This window comes from Pecten maximus, chromosome 3 (assembly GCF_902652985.1).
Source record: "Pecten maximus chromosome 3, xPecMax1.1, whole genome shotgun sequence".
Lineage (NCBI taxonomy): Eukaryota > Metazoa > Mollusca > Bivalvia > Pectinida > Pectinidae > Pecten > Pecten maximus.
In genome coordinates this window covers 1632101-1646722 of record NC_047017.1, presented here as the reverse complement: position 1 = coordinate 1646722, position 14622 = coordinate 1632101, and the positions used below count along the sequence as shown (strand labels likewise).

General features: G+C 37.3%; 1 protein-coding gene across 1 annotated transcript; it reads left to right on the top strand.

Moving 5' to 3' along the window:
• The first annotated feature begins 275 nt into the window (after positions 1-275).
• On the top strand, positions 276-14279 carry LOC117322913 (DDB1- and CUL4-associated factor 5-like). The gene is made up of 10 exons (XM_033877878.1): positions 276-633; positions 4074-4217; positions 5068-5104; positions 6655-6794; positions 8580-8709; positions 9302-9515; positions 10592-10658; positions 11261-11379; positions 11701-14185; positions 14254-14279. The coding sequence occupies exons 1-9, from the start codon at positions 357-359 to the stop codon at positions 13006-13008; spliced, it is 2436 nt and encodes an 811-aa protein (XP_033733769.1). The 5' UTR covers positions 276-356; the 3' UTR covers positions 13009-14185; positions 14254-14279.
• Positions 14280-14622: the final 343 nt, after the last annotated feature.

The window sequence follows — 14622 nt, the reverse complement described above, 5'->3', positions numbered from 1 at the left end:
GGAAAAAAAGAAGAAAAAAACTTGTTAGAGGAAATCAAAAACCTTTATAGCTTAGCTATGGCTAATATATTAAAACTGCTTGCCATACAGAAATGACGTTAATTTACAATGACGATTTTATGTCACTAAATTCTAGTTCATATTTCTTCTTTCTTTTTTACAGCAATTAGATATATTGTTAAATCTTATATCAGTTCATGGCCTTTAAAAACACCATTCTAAACACCTTTGAAACAGGCCTATCATGATAACACTGTCTCAGGGGAGATAACTACCAACTTCCTCCGAAAATTACCGAAGAGAGCCATTCAGCTTCGGAATTGAAAGCTGGATGTCACCTGTCAAAACAGTCTCATATGAAAGGAAAGGGGCATCGTCTGAAAGTTTCTAGTCTTCAGCTATATCTTAAGATGCCAGGGCGTTCGTCTAAATGTGGAACAGGGATCGTTTACAGCCCTCTCTCGTATGTAGACGGTCGCGGAACAGACAAGAAGTGTAAAGAGCCCGAGCGGCTGTTGATGAGAGATCGAATTCGCTGTGCTCGGGGACTGTACCGACGCGATCTTAAAGAGCATTATGGCTGTGTCAACGCTATAGAATTCTCTCATGATGGCGGAGAATGGATTGCCTCAGGTAAGCAATGTCGATGGAACCATATTTTAATTATTTCGAAAATTTCTTGCGAATGACAACTAACAATTTCGGATGTTGACGTCATCTCGAGCCAAAACTGTTTTCATTCTTGATGTCAGATAAAAACATGAGAACGCAATATAGGATACAAATGACGTACTCTTGTTTTCATCTATTTGTTACAACGTTTTCAAAGTGACAAGCGACGATTCCCCTATTTTTCAAAAAAAAAAAAAAAAATGGTTCAGAGAAAAAAAAAAGATTAATGGGGGGGGGGGGGGGGGGGGGGTCATATGGGGCTCAAAGGGGGAAACTGAAGTTCTTTTCAGGATTACTGACCAATCACTGGGAATAAGTACAATATTATAAACAAAGTAAGGCATGCTCCTTATATTTCATAGGTAAAGGTGACTTAATTGTTTATTTATTTCTATAATGATTTATTTAGATTGACACATCGGCCAACTCGTACAGCTAGCTACTGCATGGCCATTACTGTTCGTACCATTACTGAAGAACTTGTATACAACTATTCGATTTTGGTACTATGGATATGTCCCCTCATTTAATGCTAATGTTCTTTTTTTCCCCACACCAAATGTAACGCATATATAGCTTGATGAATATTGCATTTCTGAAGATGAAGTGGTTGAATCCATGTTTGTTTACGCTATCTCCAGCTGTTCTAGTTATTATTACATGCAAGATATATTATATACAGTCAAACCAGCTCTAACGACCGCCTGTCTATAACAACCACCTGTTTATAACGGCCAATTTTAAAGGCAACCTGTCTATAGTGACCATTTTTCTGCCTCCCCTTGGGCGGTCTTTATGGACAGGTTTGACTACTTCTTTTTAATTGTGTGAAGCGTAATACGCCGGAAGGGTCATTTGGCAGAAATCGTGAGCACTGTCACTTGTAAATTATTATCTACAATGACTTCATTACCAGTAATGTAGTGCAAGACAATGCATTTTCATTAGCAGATGTCATTTCATGTATCTGTAATTAACATTAAATTAATTATAACCACTACTATAATTAATTACAATTCATCTGTACATATTAAGATATCTCATTTAGATCATATTCACACCATACCCTCTGACCTGATAGATTTTGGTGTTTACCACTCAGGGTTAAGGGTCAAGCATCACATGTACTTCATCACTCTTGTGTACAAGATATCTCTTGAACTATTACAAAGGGTCAGGATGACCGATAGCCATCATGCTTCATCTGTCGTCGTCCACCGTGCGCCGTCCGTAAACTTTTCACATTTTAAACTTCTTCTCAAGTTCCACCTGTGGGATTGAGCTGAAACTTGCCAGAAATGATCCTGAGATGGTCCTTATCAAGTGTTGTTATTTTTCGGGTCGATCTGAAATCCAAAATGGCCGCCATTTTGAAAAACACATTTTAAACTTCTCAAGTTCCACTGGTGCCATTGAGCAGGAAATTGGTGAGGATGTTAAGGGCTATTATTTTTCAGCCTCGTAAAAAAACTTTTACATGGCAGGCACGACAGCCATTTTGTAACATGATTGCGTAATCAGCATTTTCCTAAACATTATCTATTTCAGACTTCTTCTCAAGTTCCACTTGTGCTATTGAGCTGAAACTTGCCTGAGATGATCCTGACCAAGTGTTGTTATGTTTGGGGTGGATCTGAAATCCAAAATGGCCACTATAGCCGCCATCTTGAAAAACACACTTGAAATTTCTTCTTAAGTTCCACTGGTGACATTGAGCTGAAAATTGTTGAGGATGTTTAGGCAGGGGAGCCAACAAAGTGTTGTTATTTTTTGGCCTCATAAAAACTTTGACATGGCAGCCACACTGGACAATTTGTAACATGATTGCGCAATCATAGTTTTCCTGAACAACGCCTATTTCAAACTTGTTTTCAAAGTCCGCAAGTGGGATTCAACTATAACTTACCAGAAATGATCCTGAGATGGTTCTGACCAAGTGTTATCTATTGGGTTGGTCAGAAATCCAAGATGGCCGCCATGGCAGCCATCTTGAAAAACACATTTTAAACTTCTCCAGTTCCGCTGGTGCCATAGAGCTTAAAATTGGTGAAGATGTTGAGGAAAGAGAGTCAACAAAGTGTTGTTATTTTTCGACCTCGTAAAAACTTTGATATGGCAGCCATGGTGCCCATTTTGTAGCATGATTGCACAATCATGGCTTTCCTGAACAACACCTATTTCAAACTTTTCAAATTCCACCAGTGGGATTCAGCTCTTACTTACCAGAAATGATCCTGAGATGGTCCTGACCAAGTGTTGTTATTTATCGGGTCAGCATACTACAATAGTATAAGGGTCTTTAATTTAGAGTCAGATGACCGTTTAGGCCCTTGGGCCTCTTCTTTATTTATTGTATTTGTTCATCAAAGACAAAAAATCAAAAACTATAAAAATTGGTCCATCCAGTACCGAGCGTGTGATATTGATCCCCAGAGTTCTTGATACGCACAGGTAATCAGCTTATTGGTCACTTGTGGAGAATAGGAAAGGACCTTTCCTGGCTGTGATGTCATCACCATAGCAACCAGTTCAGTAGGATGTGATAGCTGGTCTCACATTCCACTGTGATGCAATGAAGAAATTCAGATTGTATAGAAAGTGTATATTGTAAACTTTTGTATGACAGTGTGGTACAATAGAATAATAATGTTGTTGATAACTCAGGGTTTGTACATACAGAAGAATTTTAAATAGGTCCGTTATGGAAGATGTTTGCCCTTTGAAGTTAAGAGATCTATATTCATAATAAAGAAAACCTTAAAAAAACATGAAAACATGTCATCATCATCTCCAATTTCTCTCTCGCATCTCCCAGACACTGCTAAGCTAGTTTGAAGAAAAAGTAAAATGGGTTGCAGAGATTTTTACTGTAAACTCAAAAGCACTATATAATACATTCAACTACAAGTGAAAATTGGAATAAAATCTTCTGTGTTCATAATGTTGCAGATGATTGGAAGCAGGTCGAAGGGCCAGGCTGACTTTCAGCCATCATGAGCTTCATCTGTCTTCCTTCATCGGCTGATAACTGAACTTCTCAAATTTCAGACTTCTTCTCAAAAACCACTGTTGAATTAAACTCAAACCTGCTCAAAATGATCCTGGTTCTAACCAAGTGTTATTATATTTCAAGTCTGTTCGAAATCCAAGATGGCTGTTGCCTTAAAAAACTTCTTTTCGAGATCCACTGGTACCAATGAGCTGAAAATTGTTAAGGATGTTAATCAATTTAAAGTTAATCTCAAGTTTCACCTCAAATTTTTCTAAAATGATCCTTAGATCTTCCTGACCAAATGTTGTTTATGTTCGGGTTGGTTAGAAATCCAATATGGCCACCACGACCAACAGTACCACTATGCTTGTTACTGAGTATGTATACTACAATTAACTCTTTCCTTTAGGTGGTGATGATCGTCGTGTTTTACTATGGAATGTCCAGAAAGCTCTGGATCACATTGGTAAACCTGCCTTCATGAAGGGCGAGCACAATAGCAACATATTTTGTCTCGCCTTCGACTACGAAAACAAAAAGATATTTTCTGGAGGTAAGACTAATCTTAAATTAAAATTCTGTCTTAAGATAGATATACTTATGCTGTCTCTTTCTCACATTTTGTTCCCTTAAACTCAAGTTTTTTCATTTCCTACTATATCTCTGCCATTTTCACTGTGTACCGACCGGTATGTGAATTTTCCTAGCTATAACAAAACATGTGGTCCTTCGTTGACGTCACTTGACGTATCAAACATGACGATTTTGATCAACAAGGGACTTGAAATGGAATATCTAGTTTAGATCATGTGACAGTTTGACTACCAGCTTCAAGGAAAATGGCACAGTGAGCTTCCACAAGATTTGTTATCTATGTCACACTGTGTAAACATGGCTACTGTTCTATTGGGACATTAAAAAAACTTGGAATCAAATTTTCTCATTTTAATTTGCTCAATTAGCCCAAAGCTCACCATGGCACAGTGTTCATCATCAGTCTATCGTCTGTCAACATTGCCTTTAAATATCTGATAGGATTTTGATGAAATTTGGTCTGGAGCATCATTGGGCAACAGAAATCCAATATTTTAAAAAAGGGAAAGGGGAGGGGGGGGGGGGGGGGGGGGGGCGGGGCGGAGTTGTGATTGACCCCAGTGGCTGAGGGGCAAGGTTAGAAAGGGTTAAATTGACCAAGATTTCAAAAATCTTCTTTTAAATATAAAGATATGATTTAATTTAATACCCGTAGATTGAGGGGTCTTAAGGTGCCTGCATCAAATATTAAATTTCATGACCTGGGGTATCATGTTCCATTTTTAAGAACTCAGGAATCGTATAATCAGTACTCAAATGATATTTTAATTAGTTAATGAATTTTATATCTTGATTACTTTTTTTTGTAGGAAACGATGAGCAAGTCATTGTACATGATATTTCAACGTAAGTATACCAAATCATACCTTATTTGGGTGGAGATGATAATAGCAGGTTGTTTGTGGTTATAAATAATGTGGGAATTTAACAATGATCATGAATTCAGTCGAGAATGTCTTCATGACCACATGGTCTGACAAAAACAGCTTTGTCTGACACTTCCTAACGCTGTATGTTTCCGGACATGTGAGACTGAACTGTATCGTAAACTGTGAAATGACATTCTTTATTCTAATATAAATGTTGGATACAGTCCAACTTCCCAAAACCAATCCTTCTCAATTCCCGTGCGTTACCTGTGGGTCTGGTAAAGTTTACAGGTGCAATGCAGGTTTACGATTTAAGCAAATTTCTTTGTCTTCATCTGGATTTAATTACCATCATTGCCTTTATATAGTGATACCATATTTAGAGACTCTTTGGAGAGTTGCCTGCCTTTATCAGAATGGAAGGTAGAAATGAAAGAGGCATACATGTACATGTACAGTGTATATACATATGTAATTCACAATAGTTCAAATATATATTATAGCTTGTAAAAAGCATAGCATGCAGTTCATAGAAAAGCTATGGATAATTCTGCCATATAAAAGCACAGCTGTCATTTGTGCTCTGAGAATACATTTTAAATGTATTTCTGTAAGCTGGTTATACATTTTTAATGTTTTTGTAACCTAACAAAATTTCTTCATTCAGTTGTAATACAGGTAAAACTAAACAGCTATCTATTTTACAAAAGTGAATTCCCAGGACAATCAACTAATTAGTGTCATGTTGTTTTTAATGATTAATCCTCTCCGAACAGCCTATGGCAGTCACATTGTTTACAAATTATAATTAAACAACGACCGTGTATTGCAATAAATGGCGGTGCACAGGACATTTGGTGGTTTTATGACAGTATGGAATGGGAAAATGTGAGGACAGTATGTTTTATAATCAGAGACATTTAAAGAAAGGAATAAATTAATTGATGTCAGATAAAAGAGATAGAATGAAAGACAGAATGTTAAGAACAGGGTGTTATTGTGAGATAATGTATGATATGTAAATAAAAGAAAGAAAGCTGAATCAAAATAAAGTTAACAAAAGGGTGTATTTCAAATGTGCAGCAAAACTTGATTTACATACAAAAACCACAATATTGCCACAATATAGCAGCATTGGTGCCACAAATAAGTGTGCTGCCTTTGAGTAGCAAACTTAGTGTGCACAGCCACAATATTGCTGCAAGTGTGCACCAGATACTACTCGTATTTGTAAGGGATAGATGACAATATCATCAGTAAATTTATGCTGGGCATTGTAATAGACCTTAAATTGATGTCCCGGATTAGGTCACCTGTAATGCACAGTAAAAGAATACTTTTAGACTTATATCCTCGTCACTTTTGTTCAGATATTGAGAGTTAATTTGCACTAGAAGTATATCTGAAAATAATCATCTGATGTAATAAATACAACATCTCTTAATATGATCACCAAGACAATGAATCTATTATCTTTTTCACTGTAACCTGTTAGTAAACCATAAATACGACCTCTATACTTTACAGAGGGGAGACTTTGGACGTGTTTACACACGAGGATGCTGTGTACAGTCTTAGTATTGACCCAAACAATGTCAGCGTGTTTGCCAGTGCATGTGATGATGGCCGCATTCTTGTGTATGACATTCGTGAACCGCCCAGCACTGGTGAGACGATTTTCTTTAGATTTCGACTTTTTCATGTATATAAGGAACAACAGGTAGTGATGAGGTCATAACATTAACTATTTTGTGAGTTGATCATGAGCTGTCAAGAAAAAACGTCAAATGAAATATTTTTTTCGGCGTCAACTTTTTCATTCAAACGACTTCTCCTCAATAACCAAAAGGTCCAGGGACTTGATATTGGGCATGTAGCATGCTGGTGTGAAGGGCTACAAAGTTTGTTCAAATAAATTACATTGACCTTCATTCAAGGTCACATGGGTCAAATAGGCTATAATCTTCAAACAACTTCTTCTCAATAACCAAGAGGCCCAGTGACTTTATATTGGGCCTGTAGCATGCTGGGGTGAAGGGCTACAAAGTTTGTTCAAATAAATGACCTTGACCTTCATTCAAGGTCACATGGGTCAAATAGGCTATAATCTTCAAACGACTTCTTCTCAAAAACCAAGAGGCTCAGGGACTTGATATTGGGCCTGTAGCATGCTTGGGTGAAGGGCTACAAAGTTTGTTCAAATAAATGACCTTGACCTTCATTCAAGGTCACATGGGTCAAATAGGCTATAATCTTCAAATGACTTCTTCTCATTAACCAAGAGGCCCAGAGACTTGATATTGGGCCTGTAGCATGCTGGGGAGAAGGGCTACAACGTTTGTTCAAATAAATGACATTGACCTTCATTCAAGGTCACATGGATCAAATAGGCTATAATCTTCAAATGACTTCTTCTCAATAATCAAGAGGCACAGGGACTTGATATTAGGGATGAAGCATGCTGGGGTGAAGGGCTACAAAATTTGTTCAAATAAATGACCTTGACCTTCATTCAAGGTCACATGGGTCAAATAGGCTATAATCTTCAAACAACTTCTTCTCAATAACCAAGAGGCCCAGGGACTTGATATTAGGGGTGAAGCATGCTGGGGTGAAGGGCTACAAAGTTTGTTCAAATAAATTACATTGACCTTCATTCAAGGTCACATGGGTCAAATAGGCTATGATCTTCAAACAACTTCTTCTCAATAACCAATAGGCCCAGTGACTTGATATTGGGCCTGTAGCATGCTGGGGTGAAGGGCTACAAAGTTTGTTCAAATAAATGACCTTGACCTTCATTCAAGGTCACATGGGTCAAATAGGATATAATCTTCAAACGTCTTCTTCTCAATAACCAAGAGGCCCAGGGACTTGATATTGGGCCTGTAGCATGCTGGGGTGAAGGGCTACAAAGTTTGTTCAAATAAATGACCTTGACCTTCATTCAAGGTCACAGCAGTCAGAAAGGCTAAGATCTTTAAACAACTTCTTCTCATTAACCAAGAGGCCCAGGGACTTGATATTGGGCATGTAGCATGCTGGGGTGAAGGGCTACCAATTTTGTTCAAATAAATGACCTTGACTTACATTCAAGGTCATGGGTGAAATCGGCTTAAATCTGTAAACAATAATTTTTGCGATAGCCAAGAGCCTCCAAGACCTGATATTAGGCCAATAGAATGCTGGAATGAAGGACTAGAAAATTTTCAATATGAATAAAACTAGCTTACAATGATATTTGAATAAAGAGGTAATCAACATAGTATCTTTAGAAATGACCTCAATCAACTTCAAAGTTTTTGAGTCAGTGGCATTTTAGATTCTGATTTACCAACATGTTTTTCTGAAATGTCTTAATTCCTAAATTACAATAATTAATTATTTGTGAAGATTTATCTACCCAGAGTTTCTGATATTGCTAATATGGCATCCATTTCTTTACCCTACAGACCCATTTTGTCTGGCTAACTACACCTCCTCCATGCATGCTGTGATGTACAACCCTGTGGACCCCCGTCTCCTAGCAACAGCCAATGCAAAGGAAGGGATTGGTCTGTGGGATATCAGAAAACCTCGGAGGTAAGACATGTAGATATTAAGTTGTTTTGTGGAATGTTTCCATGTCTTCTTAAATAGTCAGTGTGCATTTCAGTTGCATATATGGAAGTATGTAGTAATATGTTGCTTGTGTTTTGGTGATCAGCCATATATTTCATAATCTTTTGCCTTTCTTTTGTTGTAGTGCTGAATTTTTGTCCCTCCTACATCAAAATTTTTTCATGATTTTCATAGCAGTATGACCATTATATTACAACTGATTTCATATAACTCTGTTTGTTTGGAAGAAATGTTATTTTGATATTCAGTTGTTCAGTTGTTCAGGACATCTTATAAGATTTCACTATGCAGTCCGGAAAGTTTATTGAAAACTTTGGAGGCAAACCTAAATAATGCAGTATACAGGTAGATGGTATGATTTTTATCAGAATATATGCGATATGCGATGCAGATGCATTACACAAGGCGCTGAATTATACAGGTAAAACATATGTGAAACACATTAAGAGGATTAATATAGTAAGGCATAAAGACAACAGAACATTCAGGGTGACACGTAGATGTGACAGTATCATTCATGAACAGCCGATTATGACAGTTTCTTTGTTCCTAGCTGTCTGTTGCGGTATGGAGGAGGCTATGTTCAGCAGAGCTGTATGAGTGTAAGATTCAGCCAGTCGGGGGAGCGTCTGCTAGCCCTAAGACGTCGCCTTCCTCCTGTGCTCTATAACATAGCCAGCTCACAGCCTCTGTGTGAGTTTGACCATAGTGGCTACTACAACTCCTGTACCATGAAGAGCTGTACCTTTGCAGGAGACAACGACCAGGTAAGATCAATCTAAGATTCCATTCAAGTTTCTGTAGGAAGGTGATGTAGTAGTTAGTCTTACACAAGTCCAAGTTTCTGTAGGAAGGTGATGTAGTAGTTAGTCTTACACAAGTCCAAGTTACTGTAGGAAGGTGATGTAGTAGTTAGTCTTACACAAGTCCAAGTTTCTGTAGGAAGGTGATGTAGTAGTTAGTCTTACACAAGTCCAAGTTTCTGTAGGAAGGTGATGTAGTAGTTAGTCTTACACAAGTCCAAGTTACTGTAGGAAGGTGATGTAGTAGTTAGTCTTACACAAGTCCAAGTTACTGTAGGAAGGTGATGTAGTAGTTAGTCTTACACAAGTCCAAGTTACTGTAGGAAGGTGATGTAGTAGTTAGTCTTACACAAGTCCAAGTTACTGTAGGAAGGTGATGTAGTGGTTAGTCTTACACAAGTCCAAGTTACTGTATGAAGGTGATGTAGTAGTTAGTCTTACACAAGTCCAAGTTACTGTAGGAAGGTGATGTAGTAGTTAGTCTTACACATCTAGTCCAAGACTTGATCATAGTTAAACATTCTAGGACAAGTACTAGGCTGATGACTTACTCATCATAGGACAAGTTAATTTACTTGAATATGTTAGGGTTATGTGTCAAGCGGTTTATGTGTTAAGTGGTTAACACGTCGCTTCGAATCTTCACTCTCCTGTATCATACAGAGGGTTATTTCATAGAAAAATATAACTACCATGTAAATTGATTGAAACAAGAAGCTACATTTTCCTTTTGTTTCTTACTTAACAAAGTCAAATATTTAAAACTTCTTTTGAAAATCTTCTACTTGTGTTCTAAAATACCCTGGGTACTCATATTTGGTCAGTAAGTTTTTACTAAATTCAAATTTAGTTTGTAGCTTTATTCTGAAAAAGGAGAGCAATTGCTTTATAAGCATAGCATGTATGTGGCTCCCCTCGAAGTGTAGGGCTTAATAGGGAAAATTAGAGATAATCATTAATTTACCACTAGTCCTGCAAAACTGAATGGATTTTGATGAAATATGATTTCAACTTGTATCAATGTTTTTGTTTGTTAACAGTATGTCCTATCTGGATCTGACGATTTCAACCTGTACATGTGGAAAGTACCAGAGAATCTATCAAAAAGTATGTTCAAGGCCAGTCTGTTTGTGTTGCCAGCTTGGAGGAAAATGAAACCATCATTAAAATGTTTTTCAGGAATATAAATTGTTTACTTTCACAAATATATTTTTAATGACAGTTTCCCATACTTTCAAAATTGTATTTCAAACGACAAAATACATGTACTTGGTAAGAAAAAAAAGATCGCTTGTAAAAGAACAGAAATATGTTAGGTGTAATGGGTCTTTGGGAGTGGGAGGGGCAGGGCCCAATAGGGGAAATAGAAGAAATATAAGAAAGTCATTGACTCTAAATTTGTACTTGTCATTAAAGACGGGATGAAATTCGACCAAATTTGGTCAGAAGCATTGTTTGAAGAATTAAAACAAGGCCCCCCATGGGTCTTTGGGAGTGGGAGGGCAGGGCCCAATAGGGGAAACAGAAGTCTGTCTTTCCCTCTCTCTCTTTCCTCCCCCCCCCTTCATATTTTCATAATAATTGCCTTAATCACTATAATAACCAGGTGATCAATACAGGCCCTATGGGCCTCTTGTACCAGAAAAGTGTATTGCTGCATTGACTACAGTTAAATTTCTTGAGATCATGTCTCTCTCTGTTCATTTCAGGGCAATATATAAATGATGCCCACATGATACTGAAAGGTCATAGGTCAATTGTAAACCAGGTGCGATTCAACCCAGCAAATCACCTCATCATCTCTTCTGGAGTAGAAAAGGTTGTGAAGGTATGTTGACACCTATCTTTGAAGACTATCTGACAATGAATCCCTCAGAGGATGTTTTTTTTCACTGTCGGATCTCTCTTTAATTCAGTCTATAGATATTTCTAGATAAGGAGGGTTCATGAAAGATGTAAAATCATAATATGGCATTGTCTGTTCGTCAATCCGGCATAACCTTTTGTTTGTCTCCTAAAATTATTTACCAATCTTTTTGAAACTTTGTATATTTAATCATGATATGAAGTTATGGCCCTTTGTTTACTTCAGTAAATGTATTTGATTTTTGTCCGTGCAGTATTCAGTCACATGACATTTTTATTTCAGGTGTGGAGTCTGTTCGAGATGCCCGGATGTGAGGGCGGCCTTGGGGGAGAAAATCCTCCACCTCCGACTGTAGGTGAGAGATCAGTTTATACCCACGAGGAGTACATCAACCTGGTCCTTCAGAGTGGACATGTGATGACCCACGATTACTCGAGCCACTCCACCGAGGAAGACCCGCGCATGATGGCGTTCTTCGATTCTCTGGTCCAGCGGGAGCTTGAAGGCTGCTCGTCTGAGGAAGATTTGTCGAGTAGTGAGCAAGAACTGTATGAGCGAATTATTCAGTTGTCACACTCCGACATGTCTAATGGATCAGAGTATGAATCTGGGGCGGATGTCGGTCAGAGCGTGACCAATAATAACACTAGCGATGTTAACTATGAGGAAGACTCGGCATTCAGCCCGTTCAGTATTGCGTTTGCAAGTGTGGTTGCAGTTCAGACATCTCGCAGTATGGAGGAGCAGTCGTCTGGTATTTCTTTAGATACGTCATTAGACACTTCAGCTAACCAAAGTGGAAGTGTTTCAGATGGGAATGCAAACTTAAGTAACACAGATTCAGGCTCACAGAGACCAAACAGCAGTACCGGTAACACTAGGAGAAGCATCTCTGAGCTCATAGTAAAACGTAAAGAAGTGAAGAGACAGGCTAGCAAGGCTCTGAGGAATAAACAGAGAAAACGCAAAAGACCCAGATCATCTAGTTCTGAGTCCAGCGATGGAGAACAGAATAAAAATTCGACCAGCACTGGAATCTCTACTGGCCATCCAGAAAATGTGCTTTCTTCACAGAAACAAAGAGCTCAGCTCCAGCTGAAACGGCTTCAGCAACTTAGAAATAATATCTTAAAGAGTGATTCCGATAATAGTGACAACGAAGAGATTTCTGTGGCTGAAACGTCCTGCAAAGTCTTAGAGCAGAATAGTTCAGACAGGAATGTGATTTGTGCTGGGAAGGAATCGGGTGAGAAAGCTTGTAAAGAGGAAACACAGACTGTTGGTTGTAGTAAAGCAGGGACAAGTAAAAGTAACTCTGAACTTGGCGCTTATCTGCATGAAACAGATTTCAATAACCAACCCTCGACATCCGCAAAGATCGGGATTATGGGTAATTCTCATATACACAACTCCTGTGACAAAATATCGGTGACAGTCTCAAATAGCAATAATGAAAATGCACAGTGTTCAGCCTCTGAAAACTCTGGAGGCAGTCATTCCAATTTTACAGAATTCAAAAGATTCAAGAAACGAACAAAAGCATTAAAGCGACAGTATCGCCAGCATGGATCAGACAATGAGGATACATAAGTGCTTGGTTGCATGTGTTCCAAATCAGATGTCTCTTATTCCCGTCTAGGACAATGTGTTGTTAAGTATCAACGTGTTATCTATACTTATTTACCCTAGCTTTGTAATTCTTCTGGTTTTAAATTTTACTTAAAATATCTTAATTATTTCATAAAATCATTTGAATCCATTGGAAATTTTCATTGTGTGGAAGAAATATACTATAATAGTATACAGAAGTATCAGATAATGGTTGACTTACGCAGTCTGACTTGAAACACACTAGTGCTAGAAAACTTGTGATATTTGTCTGTCAGTGTGTGATATATAACATGTAAAGCAGAAGTATATGACATGGCATGTCACTAGGCCAGTTAAATCAACTGACCCCTAGTTGGGAGTGATCTCCCTTTGGTTTATGGATTGACCATGTGATCATGTGCTGAGAATGTTTCTCTATAGATTAGACCCAAGGATCTTGTATACCATCTGTGCATGCATGACTACTTAAAAGTAATTGCTTCTTGGAAATTCATGTATGGTAAATAATTTATGATCAAACTTCTGTTCTTGACCATTTCCTACATAATCAAACTATGTTCATTATATAATTGAATGTGATGGTTTCCTTGTAGTTTTGTATGAACATATATATACCTGTATTTTTCATATTTACCATCATCGGAAACCCACGGTTGATTGCACTATGCTACGCTACACTTATCAAGTGATAAGTGTAGCGTAGCGTATAGTGCAGTCAACCGTGGGTTTCCGACGATGCATCTTTACCAACTTGTAACTATCACTGTAGCTTCAGTGAATGTCCTTATTCTTTGCCTTCATTAGTATTAGCTGTTACCCTTTATCATTTGCTACTATGATTTCATTTCTTGGTTTATATTTAGAAAAAGTATGTGAATTAATATTTCTTTAGTAGGTTTAGTACAACGTGATTGTAGTTCAAAGAAATTCACTATAGAAAGTCTTGCCTCCGTATTTCATGGCTATATTGTATATTGTATACAAAATCATTTTTACCGATTTCGTATATTTACACTAAACTGCTTGTATCTTGCATTGTACTGAATTCATCTGTCTATTAATTTGCCAAGTAGGTGAAAATAAAATCATGTGAAAATTTGTGTTTATTTCTCATATCGTTATATTTCACAAATGGTAGATTCCTAAATATGTACAGGTGAAAATTAGATATTTATTTCTCATATCGTTATATTTCACAAATGGTAGATTCCTAAATATGTACAGGTGAAAATAAAATCAAGTGAAAATTTGATATTTATTTCAAATATCGTTATATCTCACAAATGGTAGATTCCTGAATATGTACAGGTGAAAATAAAATCAAGTGAAAATTTGATATTTATTTCAAATATCGTTATATCTCACAAATGGTGGATTCCTGAATATGTACAGGTGAAAATAAAATCAAGTGAAAATATTCTGCGAGAAACGTTGATTTGAGATTTACATAATTAATTATGAAAATAATTTTATCGTTATTCTTTAGTGAGTAAATTATTTCAATAATAATATTTGGAGATCTACCGACCAATGATTCTGTTCTTGCTACTTCTGTATCTGTAGCTTCGAGTGAAATGAATAGGAATATGATGT

Coding starts and splice junctions, on each gene's coding strand:
- LOC117322913 (XM_033877878.1), top strand. CDS start 357: ATGAAAGGAAAGGGGCATCGTCTGAAAGTTTCTAGTCTTCAGCTATAT. Junction 5,105..6,654: donor ATTGTACATGATATTTCAAC/GTAAGTATACCA, acceptor TATACTTTACAG/AGGGGAGACTTTGGACGTGT. Junction 8,710..9,301: donor GATATCAGAAAACCTCGGAG/GTAAGACATGTA, acceptor CTTTGTTCCTAG/CTGTCTGTTGCGGTATGGAG.